At 36.7% G+C, this 26894-nt stretch overlaps 1 protein-coding gene across 10 annotated transcripts in view; it reads right to left on the bottom strand.

Annotated features, from left to right (window-relative positions):
- Nucleotides 1–26894, bottom strand: part of HYDIN (HYDIN axonemal central pair apparatus protein) — a 511177-nt gene that overhangs the window by 422303 nt on the left and 61980 nt on the right. For 3 of the 10 annotated variants that reach the window (XM_077132961.1, XM_077132963.1, XM_077132971.1), the window contains exon 1: nt 24357–24684. The exons of 1 other annotated variant lie outside the window; for it this stretch is intronic. In XM_077132961.1, coding sequence (XP_076989076.1) covers nt 24357–24366 — 10 coding nt within the window. In that variant the 5' untranslated portion in view covers nt 24367–24684. Of the gene's footprint in view, nt 1–24284; nt 24689–26894 lie in introns of those variants that run through there. 6 more of the 10 variants (XM_077132962.1, XM_077132964.1, XM_077132969.1 and 3 more) reach the window with 5 other exon arrangements.

The raw sequence follows: 26894 nt of genomic DNA, 5'->3' as shown, positions 1-26894 counted from the left end.
GAAACGGGAAGACTGCATCTCTTTTCAAATTATATTGCATTAGATACATTCTACAATGTGTCAATTCCTCACTTATCCTTCTCTGCCCAACCTGAAATCCAACCATGGCCCTACAATTTTTTGGAGGGGGGGCTTATTTCAAGCCCCCACCCCCCTCCCTAGACATTTTGTAGTAAGAGCCACCAAATGCTAAGTGCCTATGCAGTATCAATAAGTAAACAGATTTTGAAAGAAATCATCTAGGAGGAAGAGGCTGCCCTCAAAAAGGGCTTCTTCACTTTTAATCATGGCAACTGATAGAGCTTACTATACTCCACTGACTTCCCATACATGCTCCTTCTAAATTAGTGGTCTTAAACCTTTGTAATCTCAGTCCCTCTGAGAATCTTATAAAGGCTATGAACACTGTCCTCAAAAAGTTGAACACAGACATAAAATTTAAAGGTCTGCACAAGAATCCCTGTTTTACATAGATCCCAAATATTTAGCAATTAAAACATGGCTTCAATACCAAAAGACTGTGGATTCTGTCAAACTCTATGAAAATTTTCATGTTAAAAAATTTTGTTGCTGCTAAAGTCAAGAAAAATTCTCGAAACTCTTCTTGAAGCCACTAATTAATACGGACAATAACTCCCCTCTACTTTGTGCTTTTATGAATCATTCTAACATCCAAGTCAGAGGTATTGTGCCTGCCCCAGAATAATTCTAAATTTGCCCCATATACAAAACACAAAATAAAATAACACCTTACAATAAGCATTCTCTGAAGAGTTTTTCAGACATCTAGTTCTTTTTCACACCTCTAAATGTAATACTAGAATAAAATTGTTAAACTCACATTATATAAAAAGGAATTATTTAACCTTCTAGTCTGAATGCATACATTCTTTCAGTTGGCATTTGGTAAAATTGAATTTTTCTGTATCACATATATATATATAATCAATACATCGAAATTTCATCGAGTAAGATTTACTCTGACACTCTCAATAATTAAAGAAATATACAAATTATTAAGAGTGGTTACCTCTGGGAAATGATATTGGGGAAGAAAGAGAAGTAATGAACTTTTCACATTTACATTTCTAAAGTACTTGAATTTTTACAAGGAGTATGTATTGCTATTGTACTAGAGATTGAGATTTAATAAGTAATACATTGTTTCTAATATATTGGGTTGGTTTATTTGGGCTAAGCCTCTTGCTGAAAATAAAACTAGAAATGCTTGTTAAAATATACTATTTAATCTTCTCAAAAGAAGAACAAGACATTAAGGAATTACCTGAGCAAAACCCAGCTGAAAACAGGAACTAAAGGAGTAGGTGGAGCACTGAAACTGCTTTTACTCAGATCATTTGCTAAACAAGGATACCTTGAGGTCTGATTGCGATTGTTTTCTAGAGCTAGAAAGAAAGACATCAAAGCCCAGGGCCCACCCAAAATGAGAAGGCTGATAGGAAATAACCCAATATACCTACAATGAAAGGTTGAACTGAATATGAACCCACCCTATCCCTCCATCCCTAACTGAATGCAAGACAAGTTTCCTTGGCAGTGAACAGAGAAAGGAAGTAAAACACAAAAAGAATCTGAGAGATTGGAATCACAAACCAATGATTCACAGATCTGCAGCCCAAATTCACATTACCTGTTAGCTCCAAAATTCTCAAGTTGTGATTTTGCTTTAAAGTGAACCTTGATGGGTAGGATAGAGCCCTAGCAGAAGCAAATACGAATCCTCTCTGGAGAGGATTCATCTTAGTCATTAATGAACTTCCCACAAATAATTTTCCAAAGCAGTTAAGCAATTCACACTAAAAAATAAACAAGCACATGAAGAGAGTGGAAAAAGTATCATGAACAAGAACCAACAAAAACATACAGTAGAAAGAGAACCAAAAAGAAATTCTAGAAATTAAAATTAAAATAATTAAAATTTAAAACTCAAATGAATAGCACTTCCAATCCTAACTAGAATGTAGCTGATAGAAGCAAGCTCTCACACCTGCTTCAACACTAAAACACAGAAATAAATTACAAAAGTCATATTTTTAAAGAGACTGGCATGCTATAGAAGAAATATGGACTAGAGCTAAAATTCACAAAGATGAGTCCATCATCTGTGAATTGAAATAACTGGTTATTTTCCTCTCTAGGGGCATCTGCTAATTCTAGACACAGATAGAGGATAGAGCTTGATATTGGCAGAGGGATGAAAGAGAAACCAGCAGAACTTTTGATGGTTGTGGATTCTAGCATAATGGACAGATATCTAGTAAGCCAAAGCCAACTTTCCATGTAGGAAATTTGCTGAGAACTATGGCAGATGGTAATTCTGGGGTTGAATGAGAAAGTCAGAATGAAATTTCCAATAGTATCCTGGTGCATAGAATTCCAGGTCAGATAAAGAAAAGAATCTGCAATAAATACAACACAAGTCTCCCCTTCAAGATATGTGAGAGAAGTTGAATATCCAAAGACCTAACCTCAAAACCTCCAAAAGCAGAATTTTGAAGTCTGAAGAGACGGACACACAGCAATCTGTCAAATCAAAAGCCTTGGGAAGACCATGTCCAAGGAAGAACCTGGACCAAATGAATGCAATCTCCATCAGTCTTGCATGTTTAGGAAATGAAGCCCTGCTAGAGAGAAGGAACCAGTCTCCAGCTCAAGATATTTGCCACCTTTTGAAGCAGCATGGGATGGGAAACTGAGGGAAGGGACCGAATCTCCTGAAGTATTTAAGAGAGAGAAAGACCTGCCAAGCACATAATCAAAAACCCCAGAAATCCATGCCCAAGAAACAAGGAAAAACCTGAAGTGGATTCAGTCCAATGAAAACTGCAATTCAGCAATGCAGCAATGCACCAGTTGAATTTTTTATTGGATTTAGGTCAATAACTCCTCAGTCTATTTGCCTAACATAGGTAAGGATAAATCCCCTTGGGAGAAAAATGTGTCAGTCTACTTGTGTCTGTTAAACAAAATGTCTGGCTATAATAAAAACTCATAAGATAAGCAGAGGAAGAAAATGTGACTGATGAGCAAGGAATAGGGGACCCACAGATGATCTAAGTATTGGATGTAGGTCTTTTAAAAAACTACTTTAAATATAATAAAGAATAATATGCGAAAATAGGTAAAATAAATGAAACTATGGATAATTTCTACAGAGATATGGAATCTATGAAAAAGAATCAAATTCACATTCTAGAATTGAAAAAAATACAACATCTGAAATTAAGGTTTAACTGTAAACTAATACAGAAGAAGACAGAATTAGTAAATTCAAGGACAAGTTAATCAAAATGTTTAAAGCACAGAGAAAAAATGATACATTAAGAGGCATGTGATACAGAATCAAATGGTCTAATACCCATGTAATTCCAGTAAGAAAAGGAAGAATGTGACCATCACACAATACCTAGTCACATCATAGTAAAACAGCTGAAAACTAAAGCAAAAGATAAAATCTTAAAAGGATTCAGAGACAAAATAGATTTCATTCAATAATATGGATAGCTGACTTTGTACACAATCTATGAAAGCTTTAAAGGCCTGTAGGAAAAAAAAATTGCAACTTAGATTTCTATAATTAGTGAAACTATCCTCCAAAACGAAGGCAAACAAACAAAAGTTGAAAGAATTTGTTACCAGCAGATACACACCATAAGAAATGCTAAAGAAGTTCTTCAGCCTTAAGAAGAATGACCCCAGATTGAAGTATGATATTGTAGGATGCAATGAAGATCAGTAAAAAATTAGTATTGATTGATTAAAGCAATAATAATCACTTTCTTGTGGAGTTTTCAAGGTGAAGGAAAACAAATAATATAGAACAAAAGGCAGATGAGGTGTAATTAGAATAAAACTGTTGTAATATTCTTATATTATTCAGAAGGTGGCAAAAGTAATAATATAAAGAAAACTAATAAGTCATGGATTAATATTATCATCTCTAAGGTATCATTAAAAATATTACAAAAGAAGGTATAAATAAAAAGATAATAGAGGAGGTAAAGTAGAATTATAAAAAAATTATCCAACAGAAGTCAGGAAAGGATAAAGAATAAATGGAAAACTAAAAACATAAATAGCAAGATATGATCTTAAACCCACTTATATCATAAATTACATTAAATGGGATAAACACTCAAGTTAAAAGATAAAGGTTGTCGATCTGGATTAAAACAAAAATCACTTATGCACTGTTTAAAATACATACTTTAAATATAAGGATACAAACTATTTGAAAATATAATGATGGAAACAATATATATGCAAACATTAAGCGTAAGAAAGATGGTATGGTTATATTCCTATCAACAAAATAGATAGGATAAATATTCTAGTTTGCTAGCTGGCAGAATGCAACACACCAGAGATGAATTGGCTTTTGATAAAAGCGGTTAATTCTTCAGAGGAAAGGCAGCTAACTTTCCACTAAGGTTCTTTCTTACATGGGAAGGCACAGGATGGTCTCTGCTGGCCTTCTCTCCAGGCCTCTGGGTTCCAACAGCTTTCCCCGGGGTGATTTCTTTCTGCATCTCCAAAGGCCTGGGCTGAGCTGCAAGTGCTGAGACGAGGTATGCTGCGCTGCTTGGGCTGTGCTACGTTGCGCTCTCTTATTTAAGCACAACCCAATTAAGTCAGACGTCATTCATTGCAGCAGGCACGCCTCCTAGTCGACTGCAGATGTAATCAGCAACAAATGAGGTTCACGTACCATTGGCTCATGTCTGCAGCAACAAAACTAGGCACGTTCACCTGACCAAGTTGACAAATGAATTTAACTACCACAATAACTCAAGGCAGGAAATATTACTAGAGAATCAGATGGATTTTTCAGAAGGATAAAAAGGTCAAGTCACTAGGAAGACAAAACAATTCTAAATTTGTATGCACTAATTACGTAACTTTAAAATATATGAAGCAGAAACTGAAGAAGTTAAAAAGTGAAATAAATATACAAAGTTGTGATATTATACTCATTTCTGTCAAAAACTGACAAAGAAAAAGGATCAGCCCAACAATTGCAGAATATATATTATTTTACATGTCCATGGGGCATTCACCAAGATGTACTATATCATAAAATAAACTTTAATTCTTAAAAGAATTGAAATCATACAAAGTATCTCTACTGATCACAATGAAATTAAAGTAGAAATCAAAAGGAAAAGGTTATCTAAAAAATCCAAAAATATTGGGAAATTAAATTACTTATAAATAACTCAATGGTAAAACCATTGAGTTACCAGGGAAGTTGGAACATATATTGTGAATTGAAGATATGTAAAAACACATGTCAAAATTTGTGAGGTATAACTAAAACTGTCCTTAGAGGGAAATGTACAGCATTAAATGCTCATGTTAGAAAGATAATGGCTGCAAATTTTTCTCAACTAATGAAGAAAAATAATATACAGATTCAAGAAAACCAATAGCTATGATGCAAGATATATAAAAGAAATACATACCGGGACACATCATAGTGAGACTGTAGAATATCAAAGCCAAACCACAACAACAAAAAACCTTAAAAGCACCAGAGGGAGGAAAAAGACTACTTTCAAAGCAGCAAAAATGAAACTAACAACTAGCTTCTCAAAGACAACAGTAGAAGCAAAAGAAATCTTCAATGTGCTGGAAGCCTAAAAATTAAATCAGTGAAATTATCTATCTTAAATGAGGAGAAATTAAATTCTCAGAGAAGGGGAAAAGAGAGAGAGAAAGAGGGTAAGTACAATTAGCAAGGTTTCACTAAAGGATTTCTAAAGATGTGTTTTAGGTAGAGGAACTGTGAACCAAGATGGAAAGAATGAGATGCAAGGATTAAAGACAAAGGAAAGTGTTAAATATATGAATAAGACTAAATAAACAATGACTATATTAAACAGAAAATATTATGTATTTTTAATAATAAAAATTAGAAATTCAAAAAATTAAAAATTAGAACTCATGAAATAGAATCATAGATTAAGAGACAATTTATGACAGTAATAGCAGGTAAAGAGCATTGGAAAAAGGGCACATGCGAGTGAGGGCAAAATGGTGGCACAAGGAGGTGTGGAATTTAGTTCATCCTCTAGGGCAGCTAGTAAATGGCCAGGGACTGTCAGGAACCACTCTTTGGGGGACTTCTGTGACCAGACACACATCGTACACCAGGGCTGGAAAGGCCGAGATCATGGGGCAGAACTGTAAGCAAAGTCTCCCAAACTATGGAGGCTGGTGCCCCTGCCCCACTGGCAAGCAGGTTGTTTTGGAGTCACTTCCCTGTGGGAAAAAGAAGCAGTCTCTACCAGGAGCAAGAGAAGGAAATCTCAAGCAAGCTCCAACTGTGGACTTAATTAACAAAAACGGACTCCTGAATACAAGCTCTGAGCACAGATAAATCAGAGAAAGTATGAAAGAGACCTGAAGATCTCTCCCATTAGGGAGAAGGTATGGCTGTTGGGGTTTGGGGGCAGGCTCAGAAAAGAATTTTTCTTAACTTTTTAATAGCCCATTAAAGAAAGCTACAGACATTTTCAGTTGTCAGCATTGTCCCAGGCAAGAGAAGAGTTAAGGTTATGTCTGAGAAACAAAGTAGTCAGGTGAAGGAGATAGTTTCCTAAAGGGTATATCTTCACCAAGAAAAGGGGGTGGCAGGGCCCAGCAAAAGAGGCAGCTCTCATTCAGAGAATTCAGAACCCAGGGGCTGGGAAATAGAAACAGCTTAAGTCCACATTCTGTCTAAGCCTCAACCATGCCCCTGGCATAGACAGGGTCTGCTGAGAATTAAAGACATCATAACACTTTACAACAGTGGGGAGCTGTAGGCTGACAGGCACCACCTGCTAGGCAGGATAGATAAAGCACAGAGTGAAGAGACTCCACAGGAAAGACTGGCAGCCTGCTGGGTCTCATCCTCGAAGAAACCTGATAATGATTACACCCTCTTCCTGAGACCTGAGCTTGTCTTGTTAGGGAAAATTTGATCAGGGTCAAACATACCTGGGAAGACACTCCTCAAAAAATTTCCCTTTAGGCAGGGCAACAACCATATAAACAAGAGCTGAAAATTTCAGATCGGTTAAACAGAAGCTATGTTAGAGGTCTAGAATAAGTTGAACTGAATAGCAAAGAACAGATAGAGAACAAAGCCAACCAACAAGAAAACCCTAGGTAAAAGAAAAAAACATTACTACAGAATAAACTAATCAAGGAAAACATATTACTAGAAACCAGCAAAAAAATCATGAGTCATATAGGAAAAATGAAGATATGGTCCAGTCAAAGGAACAAACTAAAAATTCAAACAAGATACAGGAGTTAAACAACTCATTAAAGATGTTCAAACAAATCCTCTAAATCAAATCACTGAAGGAAAATATGACAAAAAAGATGAAAGATGCAAAGAAGACATTGAGTGACCATAAAGAATTCAAAATCGTGGAAAAAACAAATGGCAGAACCTATGAGAATGAAAGGCACAACAGAAGAGATAAAAAAAAACACAGTGGAATCATACAACAGCAGATACAATGAGGCAGAAGAAAGGATTAGTGAATTAGAGGACAAGATACCTCAAATCCTACACACAAAACAACAGATAGGTAAAAGAATGGAAAAATATGAGCAAGGTTCTCAGGGAATTATGACAACATGAAGCACACAGATTATACATATTATGGGTGTCCCAGAAGGAGATGAGAAGAGAAAAGGGGCAGAAAGAATAATGAAGGAAATAATCATTGAAAATTTCCCAACACTTACAAAAGACATAAAATTACAGATTCAAGAAGCACAATGTGCCCCCAAACAGAATAGAATTGACTAGACCTACTCCAAGGCAATTACTAATCAGATTGCCAATTATCAAAGACAGAGAATTCTGAAAGCAGCAAGAGAAAAGTGATCCATCATATAAAAAGGAAACTCAATAAGACTATGTATGGATTTCTCAGCAAAAACATGGAGGTGAGAAGGCAGTGGTATGACATATTTAAGATACTGAAAGAGAAAAATGCCAACCAAGAATTCTATATCTGGAAAAACTGTCCTTCAGAAATGAAGGAAAGTGTAAAATAATTTCAAACAAATAGACATTGAGTTTTTTTTTTTTAAAAGAGACCTGCTCTACAAAAATATTAAAGGGAGTGAGACAGGCAGATGGGAAAAGACAGGAGAGAGAGGTCTGTAATAGAATGAAGAAATGAAGATATTATCAGTAAGAGTAAAAAGAGAGAAAAATATGATATGATTTATAAAAGCCAAAAGACAAAATCATAGAAGAAAGTACTGCCTTCACAGTAATAACACTAAATGTTAATGGATTAAACTCCCCAATTAAAAGACACAGACTGGAAGAATGGATTTAAAATCAGGACCTAGTTGTCTATAAGATGAAAGTACTGCCTTCACAGTAATAACATTATGTGTTAATGGATTAAACCCCCCAATCAAAACATAGCCTGGAAAAATGGTTTAAAAAACAGGACCTAGCAGTCCTCAAGAGATTTATTTTAGACCCAAGGACAAAAATAGGTTGAAAGTGAAAGGTTGGAAAAGGTATTTCATGCAAACAACAACCAGAACAGAGCATGGGTGGCTGTACTAAAATCTGACAAATTAGACTTCAAATGTAAAACAATTAAAAGAGGCAAAGAAGGACACTGTGAATTAATACAAGGGACAACTCATCAAGAAGACTTAACAATCATACGTATTAATGCACTGAGCAAATACATGAGGCACACACTGAAAACACTGAAGGGAGAAGTCGACACCTCTACAATAATTGTTGGAGACTTCAATACACCATTCTCATCAATGGATAGAACCTTTAGACAGACGGTCAATAAGGAAACAGATATTTTGAATAGTACAATAAATGAACTAGATTTAACATTTATGGAACACTGCACCCCAAAACAGCAGGATACACATTTTTCTCAAGTTCTCATGGATCATTCTTCAGAATAGGCCACATGTTGGGTCACAAACCAAGTCTCAATAAATAAAAAAATTGAAATTATACAAAATACTTTCTCAGAAACCCACAGCTAACATCATACTCAATGGGGAAAGACTAAAAGCTTTCCCTCTAAGATCAGGAGCAGCACAAGGATGCCCACTGTCACCATTGTTATTCAACATTGTGCTGGATGTTCCAGCTAGAACAATTAGACAAGAAAAGAAATAAAAGGCGTCCAAATTGGAAAGGAAGAAGTAAAACTTTCACTGTTTACAGATGACATGATTCTCTATGTCGAAAAACCAAAAAAATCTCCAGCAAAGCTACTAGAGCTATAAATGAGTATAGCAAAGTGACAAGATACAAGATCAATATGTAAAAATCAGTAGTGTTTCTATACACTAGTAATGAGCAATCTGAGGAAGAAATCAAGAAAAAATCCATTTAGAATAACAAACAAAAATAATCAAATATTTTGGAAATTAATTTAACCAAGGCCACAAAGACCTATACACAGAAAACTATAAAAAAATTGCTAAAAGAAATCAAGGAAGGCCTAAATAAATGGAAGGACATACTATGTTCATGGATTGGAAAACTAAATATAGTTAAGATGTCAATTCTACCCAAATGGATTTATAGAGTCAATGCAATACCAATAAAAATCCCAACAACTTACTTTGCAGGACTAGAAAAACCAGTAACTAAATTTATTTGGAAGGGCAGAGTGCCCCAAACAGCTAAAAATATCTTGAGAAAGAGGAATGAATTGGGAGGTCTCACATTACCTGGCTTTAAAGCATTTTACAAAGTTACAGTGGTCAAAACAGTATGATACAAGCATAAAGACAGATACACTGACTATGGTAGTTAGGTTCAGGTGTCAACTTGATCAGGTGAAGGTGTCTAGATCTATTGCTGTGGACATGAGCCAATGGCATGTGAACCTCATCTGTTCCTGATTATATCTGCAGTTGGCTAGGAGGCGTGCCTGCTGCAATGAATGATGTTGGACTTAATTGGCTGGTGCTTAAATGAGAGACCTCAACATAGCATAGCCCAAGCAGCTCAGCATACCTCATCTCAGCACTAGCAGCTCAGCCCAGGCCTTTGGAGATGCAGAAAGGAATTACCCGGGGGACAGGTGTTGGAACCCAGAGGCTTGGAGACAAGGTCAGCAGAGGTTGCCCTGTGCCTTTCCACATAAGAAAGAACCTCAGTTGAAAGTTATTTGCCTTTCCCCTGAAGAACTATATGTTTAATCAATAAATCCCCTTTTACTGAAAGCCAGTCTGTCTCTGGTGTGTTGCATTTTGGCAGCTAGCAAACTAGAACACTGACCAAAGGAGCCAAACTGAGTGTTCAGAAATAGACCCTCTCATCTACGGACAATTGATCTTTGATAGGCAGTCAAGTCAACTTAACTGGGACAGAGCAGCCTCTTCAATAAATGGTGCATGAAGAACTGGATATTCATATCCAAAACACTGAACGAGGATCCCTACCTACATGACACTTATACAAAAATTAACTCAAAATGGATCAAAGACCTAAACATCAGAGCTAAGGCTATAAAACTTTCAGAAGAAAATGTAGGGAAATATATTATAAATCTTATGATAGAAGGTGGTTTCCTAGACCTTACACCTAAAGCATGAGCAATGAAAGAAGAAATAGCTAAATGGGATTTCCACAAAACTGAACACTTCTGTGCACCAAAGGACTTTGTCAGGAAAGTAAAAAGGCAGCCTACGCAATGGGAGACAATATTTTGGAACCACATGTCAGATAAAGGTTTAATATCCATCTGCTAAAGAATAGCTAATTTAAAATTTTCCCATAAAGAAAACTCAATGGAAGATGGCAATATAGGATAGGCAGTTTACCCCTGCTCCATGGAGCAATGAGAAAGGACATAAAAATCACTGGGACTGCAGTTCCAGGGTATAAGTGACCAGAGAAGGTCTTCCAAATTAAAGACAAACCAAGTACAGGAAGGTCCTGAACAAAAAAAAGGAGAAATTGAGATGGAGATCACAGGGTGAGACAGCTCAGGCGAGACCCAACAGGGGGCAAATGGCACCACACAGGGAAGTGTTTGTCTGAAGGAGTACACTATCCCTCTGCTCCAACCTATCTGCTCAGCTAGCTTGGGAGATCTTCACACACAGCTCCACAGCTGGCAGCTACAGTGCCCTCCATGCCCAGCCACTACGCTGGCTGCCACAGATGGCTGTCCTACTGGGCACCATGACCAGCCATCTCACTGGGCACTGAGACCAGCTGCCAGGCATTTCTGGGCTGGCTATGGGCAGTGGCAGCTTGAAATACCCAGCTTGACAGCCCAGTGTCATCCCAAGTGGGAGCCAGGGGGCCACCAGACCCCCTAGGGCCAAAACTGGAGTCTCTGCTCAGGTGCACATGACTCAACCCTCAACCCTGAAACTGGTAACTCTCAGAATGCACTGAGATCAGTGGCCCTAGCTGGAATTACATCAGGTCTCCATCTTGCTCAGACAGCCACCGCACTCTGGGAGAGGCCGGGTTGAGGGGAAGAAGTGGCTCGAGAGTACTATCTGTTGGGAAGCCTCAAGTAGAACTGCATCCCTTCCATGAGATATGAGCCTTGGTTTAGCAGGGAATCACTGACAAACCAAGTACAAAAGGGGAACTTCAGTGCAAACCTAAGTAAAAACAAAATCTTAGATGAGTGAAGGAAACCAACTTGCACACTAACTTTATCAAGATAATCATAGCCCCAAACATAACAGAAAATCACAAAGCAGATGAAGATTTAAGCAAATATGCCCTGTCAAATGACCAAGTTAAACCACCAAAGGGGACAAGGAATTTGGAACAACTAATCAAGGATGTTCACAAGGGCATAAAAGGTATCAAGAAGACACTGGAAAAGCATAAAGAAGAATTTAAAAGAATAAATAGAAGAATAGCAGATCTCATAGAGATGAAAGAAACTGTAGACCAAATAAAAAATATACTAGAGACACACAACAGATTTGAAGAGGCGGAAGAAAGAATAAGAACTAGAAGGCAGAACAATTGAGCTAGAGTGCAAAAAAGCACAAATGGCAAGAAAGATGATAAAATAGAATCGGATTTTAGTGAAATAACTGAAAACATGAAGAGCACAAATATAAGAATCATCAGTATCCCAAAAGGAGAAGAGATGAGTAAAGGTCTAGGAAAGTTAGCTGAAGAGATAATGGGGAGAAATCTCCCAGCTATTATAAACAAGCCCGAAACAGAATAAATCTAAACAGCCCTAATCTAAGACACATACTAATCACATTGTCAAAGGTTGAAGAAAAGCAGAAAGTTCTGAAAGCAGCAAGAGAAAAGCAATTCACAACATACAAAGTGAACCACCTAAGACTGAGTTCAGACTACTCCACAGGTACCATGGAGGCAAGAGGGCAGTGGTATGATATATGATCCTGAACAAGAAGACTTCCAATCAAGAATACCTTATCCAGTCAAGTTTTACTTCAAAACCGAGGGAGAGATTAAAATCTTCTCAGACAAACAAAGGCTAAGAGAATTTGATAACAAGACATCTGCCCTACAAGAAATACTAAACGAAGCTCCGTCAGCTGAAAAAAACAGAGGAGAGGGAGCTCTGGAGGAAGGCAAAGCACTGAAGAATATCAGTAAGAGTAACTTGAAGGATGAAAAGAGAGCAAGGAAAAAGAATATATAGATCTGACAAATAAAAACTAAAGGATAAGAAGGTAGACTCTTACAATAATAACTTTGTTAATGGACTAAACTCACCAATTAAAAGATACAGATTGACAGAATGGATGTAAAAACATGCACCATCTATATGTGGCTTACAAGAGACTCATCTTAGACCCAAGGATACAAATAGATTGAAAGTGAAAGTATGGAAAAAGATCTTCTATGCAAGCTGTATCCAAAAGAAAGCAGGATAATATCAGATAGAGTAGACTTTAAATGTAAAGATGTCATAAGAGACAAGGAAGGGCACTACATATTAGTAAAGGGACAATTCATCAAGAAGAAATGACAATTATAAACATTTATGCTCCCAATCAAGGAGCTCCAAAGTACACGAAGCAAGTATTGGAAAAACTGAAGGGAGCAACAGATGTTTCAACAATAATAATGAAAGACTTCAATACATCACTCTGATAGAACAAGTAGACAGAAGATCAACAAGGAAATAAATATAGAACCTAAACAATGTGATAAATTCAGCCTAAGAGACAGATATAGATCATTACATCATAAATCACATTTATTCTCTAGTACAAATGGAATGCTCTTCATGTTAGCTTATATGGTGGACACAAAACAGGTCTTCATAAATTTAATAGGATTGAAATTATTCAAAGCACTTTCTTTGACCACAACAGAATGAAGCTGGAAATTAATAACCACCAAAAAACCAGAACCTTCACATATACATGGAGATTAAACAATACACTCTTAAATAATCAGTGGGTCAAAGAAGAAATTGTTAAAGAAATTGGTAAATATCTAGAGACGAATGAAAATGAGAATACAACATATCAGAGCATATGGATGAAGCAAAGGCAGTGCTGAGAACAAAATTTATAGTGAATGCCTATATTTAAAAAGAAGAATGAGCAAAAATTGCAGGCTTAACGGCTCACCTGGAGGAACTAGAGAAAGAACAGCAAATTAGCCCCAAAGCAAATAGAAGATGAGAAATAACAAAGATAAAAGCAGAAATAAATGAACTGGAAAGCAAGAAAACAATAGAAAGAATCAAACCAAAAGTTAGTTCTTTGAGAAAATCAATAAAATCAATGTACCCCTTGCTAGGCTGACAAAGAAAATAATGAGAGAAGACGCAAACAAAATCAGAAATGAGAGGGGGGTCATTACCATGGATCCTGAAGAAATTTTAAAAATCATAAGAGGTTACTATGAACTATATGCCAACAAACTAGACAACTTAGATGAAATGGACAAATTCCTAGAAACACATGGACAACCTACAATTGACTCAAGAAGTAACTGTCTACTTCTCAATTACAAGAGATTCAATCAGTCATCAAAATCCTCCCACTTAGAAAAGCCCAGGACCAGACTGCTTCACAGGTGAGTTTTATCAAATATTCTAAAAAATAACTAACACCAATCTTGCTCAAACTCTTCCAAAAAACTGAGGAAAAAGGAACTCTACCTAACTCATTTTATGAAGCTAACATTACTTTAATACCAAAACTGGATAAAGACACTACAAGAAAGGAAAGTGATAGGCCAATCTCACTAAAGAACATAGATGCAAAAATTCTCAACAAAATACCAGCAAATCGAACTGAACAACACATTAAAAGAATTATACATCACAACCAAGTGGGGTTTATATGAGGAATGCAAGGGTGGTTCAAAACAAGAAAATTAGTCAATATAACACAGCACATTAACAAATTGAAAGGAAAAAACACATGATCATATTGACTAATGCTAAAAAAAAGCATTCAATAAAATTCAGCATCCTTTCCTGATAAAAACAAAAAAGTGGGGATTGAAGGGAAAATCCTCAATATCATAAAGGCCATATATGAAAAACCCACCACCAGCATCATACTTAATGGTAAGAGATTGAAAGCATCCCGCCTAAGATTGGGAATGAGACAAGATGTCCACTGTCACCACTCTTATTCAACATTGTGCTAGCTAGAGAGATCAGGCATGAGAAAGGAATAAAAGCTATCTAAATAGGAAAGGAAGAAGTAAAACTTATATTATTTGCAAATAACATGATCGTACATTTGGAAAATCCTGAGAAATCTATGACAAAGCTACTTGAGCTAATAAACAAATTCAGCAAAATGGTGGGATGGATATAAGATTAATGTACAAAAATCAGTTCTGGGCGGGCCGCGGTGGCTCAGCGGGCAAGAGTGCTTGCCTGCCATGCCGGAGGACCCCGGTTCGATTCCCGGCCCCAGCCCATGTAAAAACAAACAAACAAACAAAATATAATAAAAAATAAGAAAACGTGTAAAGATCTTTCCCTTTCTTCCATCCTTCCTTCCTTCTCTGTCTTTCCTTCCCTTCCTCCCTCTCTCTAAAAAAAAAAAAAAAAAAAAAAATCAGTTCTGTTTCTATACACAAGTAATTACCTATCTAAGGAGACAATTAAGGAAAAAATCCCATTCAAAATAGCAACTAAAAGAATCAAGTATCTAGGAATAAGCTTAAGGACCTGTACACAGAAAACTACAAAACTAAAATGAATCAAAAAGGTCTAAACAGGTGGAAAGACATTCCATGCTCATGTATAGGAAGGTTAAATGTAGTTAAGATGTCAATTCTATCCAAATTGATCTACAGATTCGATGCAACCCATCAAAATCCCAACAACCATTGAAGACTTGGAAAAGCTAGTTTTCAAATTTATTTGGAAGGGAAAGAGACCTCGAATAGCTAAAAAATGTCCTAAAAAAAAGCGCAAAGTGGGAGGACTAATACTTCTTAATGTTGAAACTTATAATAAAACCACAGTGGTCAAAACAGCACGGTACTAGCACAAAGATAGAAATACTGACCTATGGAATCGAATTGAGTACAGAGACAGACCACCAAATCTATAGTCAACTGATCTTCAACAAGGTTCCCAAATCCACTGAACTAGGACAGAATAGTCTTTTCAATAAATGGGTGTGGGAGAACTGGATATCAATACCCAAAATAATGAAAGAGGATCCCCTACCTTATACCTTATACAAAAATTAATTCAAAATGGATCAAAGACCTAAAGAGACAGCACCATAAAACTCCTAGAAGAAAATATAGGGAAACATCTTCAAAATCTAGTAATAGGAAGCAGTTTCTTAAACTTTACACCTAAAGTACAAGGAACAAATGAAAAAATTAATAAAAGGGAACTCCTCAAAATCAAAAGCTTCTGTGCCTCAAAGGACTTTCTTAAAAAGATGAAGCAGCAGTCAATTCAATGAGGAAAAATATTTGAAGACCACATATCAAGTAAAGGTTGATATTCTGTATATATAAAGAAATTATATAACTCAACAACAAAAGAACAAACAACTCAATTATAAAATGGGCAAAGGATATGAATAGACATTTTTCCAAAGAATAAATACGAATGGACACATGAAGAGATGCTCATCTTCATTAGCTATAAGGAAAATGCAAATTAAGACAACAATGAGATATAACCTCACACCTATAAGAATGACTGCTATTGAGCAAACAGGAGACTACAAATGTTGGAGAGGATGTGGAGAAACTGGAACACATTCATTTTTGGTGGGAATGTATAATGGTACAGCTGCAGCGGAAGACAGTTTGTTAGTTCCTCAGAAAACTAAATACTGTGTTGCACTACCACCTGGCAATACCAATACTCGGTATATACCCAGAAGAGTTGAAAGCAGTGACAGGAACAGATATCTGCACACTAATGTTCACAGTAGTACTATTTACAATTGCCAAAAGATGGAAATAATCCAAGTGCCCATCAACAGATGAGTGGATAAACAAAATGCGGTATACATACAATGGAATATTATGCTGTAGAAAGACAAAATCAGGTCCTGAAACATATAACAGCATGGATAAACAATGAGGACATAATACTGAGTGAAATAAGCCAGACACAAAAGGATAGCTACTGTATGATTTTGCTATTATGGCTATGGTAAAGATAAACTCGGAGCCTTACAATGTAGAATATAGGGGACACACAGGTGCACAGAGCTAGAGATGGGTGAACTGTCACCCAATGAGGTTGAACTTAAATGTAAGGGAGCAGATAGAAGTGAAGGTAGTTTATTAGAGAGATCATAACTTAACACTGCCATACTGAAGGTGAATGAGATTGTAAGGGGTTGTATAGAATCATGTATCACATCAATTAACAGACAATTATAAATAAGTTCTTGCATGAACTACATCAAAGGTATGATCTTGTAGAAAGAGTCAACAATAGAGGGGCATAGGGGGAAAATTAATATTGCATGCTAAAGCATATAGGTAACAGGAAGACATCAACTACATAGCAATACCAGGGGTAATAATTGGGGGCAGGGGCAAGTACAAGGGGAGGTTTATATTTGACATTTGGTGAGGTTGGTTTTATCAGTTCTTTCTCTGTTTGGACCAATGAAGACTGTCTAAAATTGAGAGTGCTAATGACTGTACTACTAAGTGAGGACACTGTACGACTTGGATTATTTCTTTTGGACATTATCCATGATGCCCAACAGATGGTGGGTGCCAAAGGGTAAAATGACTGAGAAGCAGAATGGCGAACTGTGGTGTATATACATGATGGAATATTGTGTGACTACAAAAAGGAATGAAGTTGTGAGGCACAAAACAAAGTGAATGAACCATGGGGACATTATGTTGTGCAAAATGAGCCAGAAACAAAAGAACAAATATGGTATGTTCTCTTTTAAAAAATACTTATAAAAACTTGGAGCCTACAGTATAAGCTTTCATAGCAGTCACACTTAGTCCAGAGCTGTAAGAGTATTTCTAAATTCTGAGGTGCTGTGCTATATATGTGTATAAGCTGGTATTTCCTTGGAACTTTGACTACGTCTATGACACCTAAGATTCAGAGCTGGAGCTCTGGAGCTCTGAAGCTCTGAAAGTCATCATTGCTATATACAACTGTTAATGTAACTGAAAAAGAGGTCAGGCTTCAATTAGAGATAGGAACAAAGCCAATTAGGTTGAGACTAAGGTAAATCAGAATATAGGGCAAAGGACAATAGTGTATGTACTCTAGAGCTTTACCTACTACATGCGACGAAAGGCAGAGAGATTTATGGTGTTTAGAACCTAAATCTTCTGTAACACACAATCCAAATCAACCTGCCTGGACAACTCATTTAAACCCCAAACACATGGACCCCAGAAGGGAATGAGGCTTGGTAATTCTGTATAGCTTAATGTAAAACCTGGATATATCACAGAGTACGGTGTGTTGATAATTAAAAAGAACTGTTAGAGTCCCTTGAGGGACTGGGAAAAAGGCATATAACTACTAAACTTTCCTAGCTGGGAAACGCCAGGTACTCTCTCAAACATTAGGGACACCCGAGAAAAAAGGACAAGCCCTTGATTTTTGAGGTTTGCCATCATAAAACTTATTTTTGTAACAGAGAAGCTAAGACAACCTATAATTATGCCTAAGAGTTGCTCCCAGGAAACCTCATTTGTTGCTCTAATGTGGCCTCTCTCTCTCTCTCTGTCTCTCAGCCCTACTTTCCAAGGAAAACCGTTACCCTCCCCCCTACGTGGGACATGACATTCAGGGGTGAAAGTCTCCCTATCAACATGGGACATAACTCCCAAGATTGAGCCTGACCTGGCACTGTGGGATTGACAAAGCCTTCTGGACCAAAAGGGGGAAAAGAAATGTAACTAAATAAGGTTTCAGTGGCTAAGAGAGTTTAAACAGAGTCAAGAGGCTATTCTGGAGGATACTCTTATGCAAGTTTAATCTAGATACTACTAATTGCCACAGTTGGCCAAACCCCAAACAACATCATTCCTGTTAACCATAAAGAATGCCCAGGGCTCTATCTGAGATCCTACAAAAGTTACACGCACTAAGTTTACTTTTCAGAAACCTAAAACCTTCAGATGTTCCTTAGGGCAAATAAGTCCTGAAACTCAGAGGTGCCAGTATCTCCAAAAACATCAACCAGTTCCATTCCCCTATCCCATATTGTTGACGCCCCTTTTCAATATGAAAAAGTTAGAATGGACATAACCCAAATAGCCCTAAAGATTGGGAGAAGAATCAAAGACAAGGAGGAGTTATAACAGAAAAGTTAGGATTTAACAAATGAGTATGACTACCGAATCATTCTATTTATATTTCTTTTTGGTCTCCAGTGTCTTGGAGCAGCTAGAAGGAAAAACCTGAAATTAGGAAACTGTAACCCATACTAAACTTTGAAATCTGTTCTATAACTACTTGTTAATATGTACTTTAAGAATTTATTGCTTTTCTGTATATATGTTTTATCTCACAATAAAAAATATTTTAAAATTACATCACTCAAGTTATTCAAAAGAAATCTAATTATATATTTATAACCTCAATAAAGAGAAGATGTTCTTTAATAAGAAGCAAAATCCAAAATAAAAGATTACTATATTTAAAACTTCCTTCATAGGATAAATAAAGTTTTAAAATGATGAACATCAAACATTTAAAGAATAGAACTTATTACAAATACTACACAGACTCTTTCAGAAAATAGAAGAGAGGGGAACACTTTCCAACACAATTTATGAGGCCACAATCACCCTGACACCAAAACCAGAAATACACACATTACTAAAAGAGAAACCCATAAACTAGTATCCTTCATGAACATATTGCAAAATTCCTGATAAAAATATTAGTAAAATGAATCCAGCCATATATAAAATGGAAAAAACATCATGACCAAGAGGAGTTTATTAAAGGAATGCAAGATAAGCTTGACATTTAAAAACTGATCACTATAATCTATCATAACAACACATCAAAAAAAGAAAACCATATGATCATATGCAGAAAAAGAATTTGAAAAAAAATCAACATCCATCATGGTAGTATCTCTCAGAAAATTAGTAATAGAAGTGAGCTTCATCAACCTCATAAAGGGCATCTGGAATAATCTACAACTAAAATCTTACCTCATAGTGAAAAGCTGAATGCTTTCCCTGCAGGATTGGGAGCAAGGCAAGGATAACGACGCTCACCAGTTCTATGTAACATTTACCGAAGGTCTTAACTAGTACAATAAGTAGGAAAAAATAAAAAGCATAGAGACTGGAAAAGAAAATCTAAAACTCTATTTATTTGCAGACATGATTATAAAGCCCAAAGAATATACATTTTTTTAAAAAGCTACTAAAACTAAGATAGTGAGTTTAGCAAGGCAGCAACATATAAGTTCAATATATAAAAATCAGTTGCATTTCTATATAATATACTAGCAATGAACAACTGGAACTTGAAATTTTAAAAACCATATCATGTATAATAGCACCAAAAAACAGAAAATACTAAGGTCAAGAGCAAATATGTGCAAAATTTGTGCACTGAGAACTATAAAATATTTGCTGAGAGAAATTAAAGAATATGTAAATAAAAGGAGACACCCCATGCTTATGAATTGGTAGTCGCAATATCATTATGGTGTCAATTCTCCCTAAACTGATCTATAGATTCAATGAAATCCCAACAAAATTCCAGTAGGAGGGTGGGCTACAGGGCTCAGCAGGCAGAGTTCTCGCCTGCCATGCCAGAGACTCGGGTTCAATTCCCAGTGCCTGCCCATGCCAAAAAAAAAAAAAAAATGCCAGGAGGATCTTGTGTAGATTTCAAAAACCTGATTCCAAAATTTGTATTACAGGAAACAGTATAGCAGAATCAATTTTGAAAAAAAAGAACAAAATAGGGCCCAAACTACCTAATTTCAAGACTCACAATAAAGTTACAGAATCAAGGTAATGTGCATTTTTGGAATGACTGGCAGTTCATTCGAGAAAAAATAAAATTATACTTCTCATTTTTTTGGACTATCTTTTCTGTTCCAGAGAATCCAGATTCAAACATATACGGTAAACTGATTTTTTGACAAAGATGCTGTTCTAGTTTGCTAGCTGCCAGAATGCAATATACCAGAAACCGGATGGCTTTTAAAAAGGGGAATTTAATAAATTGCTAGTGTACAGTTCTAAGGCCAAGATAATGTCACAATTAAAGCAAGTCTATAGAAATGTCCAATCAAAGGCATCCATGGAAAGATACCTTGTTTCAAGAAAGCCACTGAAGTTCAGAGTCCCTCTCCCAAGTGAGAAGGCACATGGCAAACACAGTCAGGGTTTCTCTTTCATCTGGAAAGGCACATGGCAAGCATGGCATCATATGCTAGTTTTCTCTCCTGGCTTCCTATTTCATGAAACTCCCAGGAAGCTTTTTCCTTCTTCATCTCCAAAGATTGCGCTGGCTGGTAGACTCTATGCTTCTCATGGCTATGTCATTCTCTGTTCTTTCAGAATCTCCTTCTTTCTCCAAAATGTTTTCTCTTTTATAGGATTCCAGTAAACTAATCAAGACCCACCCAAATGGGTGGAGACATACCTCTACTTAATCCAGCCTAACAACTACTCTTGAGTAAATCACATCTCCAGGGAGATGATCTAATTACAATTTCAAACATACAATACTGAATAGGGATTAGAAGAAACAGCTGCCTTTACAAAATGGGATTAGGATTAAAACATGATTTTTCTAGGGTACACACATCCTTTCAAACCAGCAAAGATGCCAAGGCAATTCTTTACAATAAATGAGGTTGGAACAGCAAGGCATCACTATGGAAACAAAACATACACCTTTGTCTGACACCATACACAAAAATTAACTCAAAATACATACTAGACCTAAATATAAACTCTGAAACTATAAAACTCCTAGAAGAAAACATAAGAGAAAAATCTGTATTACTTTAAGTTAGCCAAAGAGCTCTTAGATATCATACCAAAATATCATTCATAAAAGAAAAACTTGATAAACTGGATTTCATCAAAATTTTAAAGCTTTTGGCTTCAAAAAACACCTATAAGAAAATGAAAGGACAGTTCATAGACTGGGAGAAAATATTCACAAATCAAGTATCTGACTTGTATCCAGGAATGCTGTTAAAAAAAAAAAAAAAAACCTCATACAACTTAGTAAGAAGACAACCAAGTAAGACATGGGCAAAAGAAATGAACAGAAACTTCAGCAAAGAACAGATATGGATAACAAATAAGCACAAAATGTTAAACATCATTACTCATTGGGAAATGCCAATTAAAACCAGAATGAGATACTGCTACACACCAAAAAGAACAGCTAACAAAACCATCACCTGTTGGTGGGAATACAAAATGGCACAGTCTCTTTGGAAAGCAGTTTTTGCAGTTTCTCATAAAATTAAACATACACTTACCATATATCTAAGAAATCCCACTCCCAGGATTCATCCAAAATAAACGATAACATATACTGATACAAAGACCTGTATCTGAATGTGTATAGCACCTTTATTTATTTATACTTATCAAAATTGATAGCAACCCAAATATCCATAAACTCATGGTATATCCATTCAACTAAATATTACTCAGCAATAAAAAGAATAAACTACTGCTACATGCAACAACATGGATAAACCTCAAAAGCAAAATACTAAATAAAACAAGGCAGACAAAAAGGCTATATAGTTTATGAATAAACTTATATTGTATTCTGGGGAAAAAAAGACAAAACTATAGAGACAGAAATCAGATCACTGGTTGCCAGGCAATGTAGGTGGGGAAAGTGTTTTGAATAGACTAGGCAGAAGGGAACTTTTTGAACTAAAGGAAACATTCTATGTATTTATTGTGGTGGTGATTACATAACGGCATACATCTTTCAAAACCCACGGAGCTCTATACCTAAAAAGGGGTCAATTTTATTGTACGTAAATTAAATGTCAATAAACCTGACTTTTATAAATAGCTAAAAACATTTTGAGGGAAACGTATTAATTTAAATTCTATTTCAACATTACATACAGTGTATTAATATACAGAGTATATATAGTATTCCTACAAATTAATATAAAATATTACTTTTTAATGGGCAAAGATAACGATGGGCAATTCACAGAAGAATTATCAGTAGCCAATAAAGATAAACTGTTTGACCACACCAGTAATCAGGAAAATAGGAAATTTAAAAAATTATAAATATTATTTTCTCATCAGAGAGAAAAAAAATTTAAAGACTAATAATAACAAATGTTGATGAGCATGTAAGACAAGTAAATCTCTACAATAAGAGCCCATCAATGGGAATGATGGGATTTTATATTTGAAAAATATAGTTTTATATACACTTAACTAAATGAAAAGACAGGAAAATAATTTTTTAAATCATTTTCATTATTGCCTTTGTCATTCCAACTCAGTAGGCCTATGCTGTAGAATGAGAATAAGATAGTAGTCTTGAAAATGCTGGTCCTGCAGTCTATCTCAATAGTGATAGCCTCCTCAACATTCTCAAGGAAGAACTTGAAGAAATTAAAGCATTGAATGAGGACCATGGCAAAGAACAAAGATATAGAGGAACTGATAATTCTATCCTGCTAACTTATGGTGACAACAGGAAAACTCAGTAAGTTAGAATTTTATGAAATTTCCTCAGATATTCCCAGAATTAAACAATTTTATTTGTTTAATTGGATTGCTAGTGAGTGATGTAAAGGGTTTCCAGAAGGGTATTTTTGATTGTGTACAACCTTGACTTTAGGCATTGACTACAACATGGAGTAAGATGTGACTTCATGCATGAGCTCATCAAGGGCACAGCTTGTTGTGTCATCACATTTTTTTTCTTGCAAACACCTACATTAGTACTACACAGGAAGTAGGACCTCAATTACTTTAAGGAATAAAAGAAAGAAAGAAACTACATACTGATTAAAAGATTCTGAAATGAAAAAGAGGAAAGAAACTCAGTAGAGGCAGTGAGCAAGAAACCCAAGATGTAAGGTGAGCACACGCAGAGGCCAGGACAGTGTAGGTAGCATATATGGTGTTAACAATCAAACAAACGTGGTCTAGTCCTCTTGGCTTTACTCGCCCTGACCATGGAGCACTTTCTCAGCCCATATTGCTCAATTGTAAAGATGAGTTAATCATTGCAGTCACTTCACAGGGTCGTTATGAGGATGGAATGAGACCTGGAGTAAAAAACAATACATACATATCTAAATGATATAAAGGATGTATTGGTCATACATTTGATCTTCACAATCATCCTGTGAAGGAAGCAGGAAGCGGAGGGCGAGAGGTAGGTCGAGGGGTGCGGCACCCCATTTACTTGTGAATAAATAGGAAAATTATTTACTTAAAGTCTCATGACAAACTAATGTGAAGTTATAACCAGGATGAATACACAGGTGTTACGTCCTTGGGCCCAACGCCTGCCCCATGCAGTCTCTCTCAGGCCGTGGAATACCACGAACTGACATCCAAGGTCCCCTACTTTAATGGGGGTAAGAGGAGGGGTCAGGGGAGATGGGGATAAGGTCTAGAAAACCTGGAGAGCCCCCTGGGAGTTCCTCCCGGGACCAGAGGCATAAACACGAAGAGGAGACACCAGCCAATGCCCATGACCCCCGCACTTTGACCCCCCACAATCACTGAGAGCACCTCCGACCCCAGTCCACCCCAGGTCTCCCATCAGCTCCACGCCCCGTTCCCCGCCGATACCCCGAGAACTACTCACAGACGCCGCAGCTAAAAGGGTCACTACACGGCTCCACGCCGCCAGTGCTCCTCTGTAGCCGCCGGGTCTCACCTGTTGCCATCCGTTGCCACAGCAACCACCAAGCGCCGCACACCCTAGCAAGCCGCGCGATGATTGGAGAAGGAAAGCGTCCTTAGCAACCGACTGGCAGCGATACTTAGTGGGAAAGAATTTGGTTTCCAGGAACTCTTAGCACGGCCCTCTTCCCCCAGTGCCACCCTTCACCAAGCAACTGTCCCAGTTCCTTAAAGGCCCTTCATGCATTATTTCAGTTAAAACTTGCCTCCCCATGTTTCTGTAGGGATCCCCATTTCCACAGGAATTTTTAACCAGGGGCTCTTTGGTTTCTTCAAGTGAATTCTCTAAGCTATAGGGAAGAGTTTATTTCCATTTATCCAATAATATGCTCCATAGGTGCAGTGTTTCAAAGGAATTAGAATTTCCATATACATTAATCCCCATCTTCCTTCTCAGAGACTGCAGAAAAACAGTGTGCTTCTTTGCAGACTTCATTTAGACTATGGGCTGATTCAAATCATGCCTTTAGACATCTCCCAAAGACTTTAACTAACCATTTGGTCTTCCTTAATTCATTCATTTAGAAGATACTTTTCACTTATTACTGGCCATATATTTGTCATAAGATGCTTTCTAGGCACTGAAAGATAGCAATTGTCAAGATGAAGTTCCTACTTTCCTTCTGGTTGGGAAGCAACAGATGAATAAAGAAGATTATTTCAAATTATGAGAATAAACAAAACGTGGTGATATGATGGAGATAGGCTGCGGTGATGTGCCCGGTAGGTTGGTGGTCAGGGGAGGCCTCTTTGAGGAGATGGCATTTGAGCTGACACCTGAGAAGATACCAGTTATAGAAGGGCAAGGAAGAGGGCAATTCAGGCATAGGAAACAGCAACATTAAGGTAGAAATAAACGTGAAGTGTTAGAGAAACTGAAAGGGCAATGTGGCTGAAATGGGGACTGTGGAAAGACATAATCAGATTGCCCTTCCCCTAGCTCTGTCGACTTCTCATCCCTAACCACTTGCTCTTCAGCCCCAGTCATAGTCTAGTACATCACCTATTTCCTTCAAAGCTCTTTTTACTTTATGTTGTCTGGCAGTCCCTGGTGATAGAGACCTTGTCTGTGTTATTCACTACTGTGCCCAGAGCACCTAAAAGGCCCAGAGAGGGAACTAAATAAATATTTATTGAATGTATGAAACTCCATATCACAATATTAGGAACTGTGGTTGATTCTGGGAATACAGAAGTGAACAAGACAGGGGACAATATCTCCACCTTCATGGAATTAAATTGCTTATAGAATAAGTGAATTACAGTCTATGTGGACAAACCAATTATGTGCAGAACTGAATGATGTAGACTGTAAGTATCGTGGAAAGCCATTGAATAATTCCCTTGACAATTTCTTCATTCTTTCAATTATATTTAAGTTCAATTCCACAAATACTGAATGCTTACAATATGCCAAGCACTGTGGTATATAGTAACAAACAAGGCAGACATAAACTTTACCTGTAAAATTTACAATCTACAGCTTAGCTGTCCATTAAAAAAGTCACAAATTACCTGTGGTCTTTGAGCACATGCTATGTGGCTGGTATGAGGTAAATGTAAAATACACTCTGGATTTCAAAGACTTAATGCAAAAAAAAAAACCTATAAAACATCTCAATGATTTTTTAATATTCATTGCACATTGAAATGGTAATATTTTGGATTAGGTTAAATAAATTATTGAAATCAATTGCACCTGTTTCTTTTTCTATTTTTAATATGGCTAAGAGAAAATTTTTAATTACCTATGTGGCTTGCATTATATTTCAATTGGACAGCATTGGTCTAGTGGGAGCTTAAAGCTAGTTGAATAAACAAGTGATATCTTTTTACAGATGTTAAAATACCCATTTCAACTGAGGCACAATGGGTAGTGAGTTGAATTAAACCAAGAATTTACCAAAAAAACAACTTAGACAACTCTTAAAACTTTCACACATTGAGTATTTAAAAGGTTCAGGAGTAAGAGATTAGGAAGGATCTCTGAAGAGTTTTTAAGGAGGTTTTCTCCAAAGAAAGATGAGCTGTGAGCTCCTCCTCCTAGCTTCCAAAGGAGAGAAAAAGGCTTTAAGGAATTCACTGACGAATTTAATCTATGGCTCCTTAAGTTTAGGGAGCACAGTGGGCTGGTGTCTAATTTTCACCTGAATGTCCTAAACAGCAAGAGATGGGCTGGCTTGTTAGCAGGTAGCAGATCAAAGGTCTGAGAACAACCCACCCTCACCCCTGGAATATATCAAGGTAAGAATGATATTTTCTATGGAGCATATGTGGATCACTAAGAGAGACTGTGTAGGGTCATTTTAAGTCCTTTCTAAGAGGGAAATCTAATGGAACAAAGTGACCTCAACAAAGGGAAGCTGAGAGTATTTTAGGGTCCTAAGGGCCAAGGAAAAGGAAAATAGCATCCCTAAAGAGAGATGCACCTGACCCCAGTAAGAGAACTGCAGAGTAAAGATTCCCAATAATGGGGGCAACTTATCTGAAAATCTTGAAAGTGCTCCCCAAG

The sequence above is a fragment of the Tamandua tetradactyla genome, chromosome 16 (assembly GCF_023851605.1).
Source record: "Tamandua tetradactyla isolate mTamTet1 chromosome 16, mTamTet1.pri, whole genome shotgun sequence".
NCBI classification, from domain to species: domain Eukaryota; kingdom Metazoa; phylum Chordata; class Mammalia; order Pilosa; family Myrmecophagidae; genus Tamandua; species Tamandua tetradactyla.
Note: the sequence above shows the minus strand (reverse complement) of the source record. Positions and strands in the feature narration are given on the sequence as shown.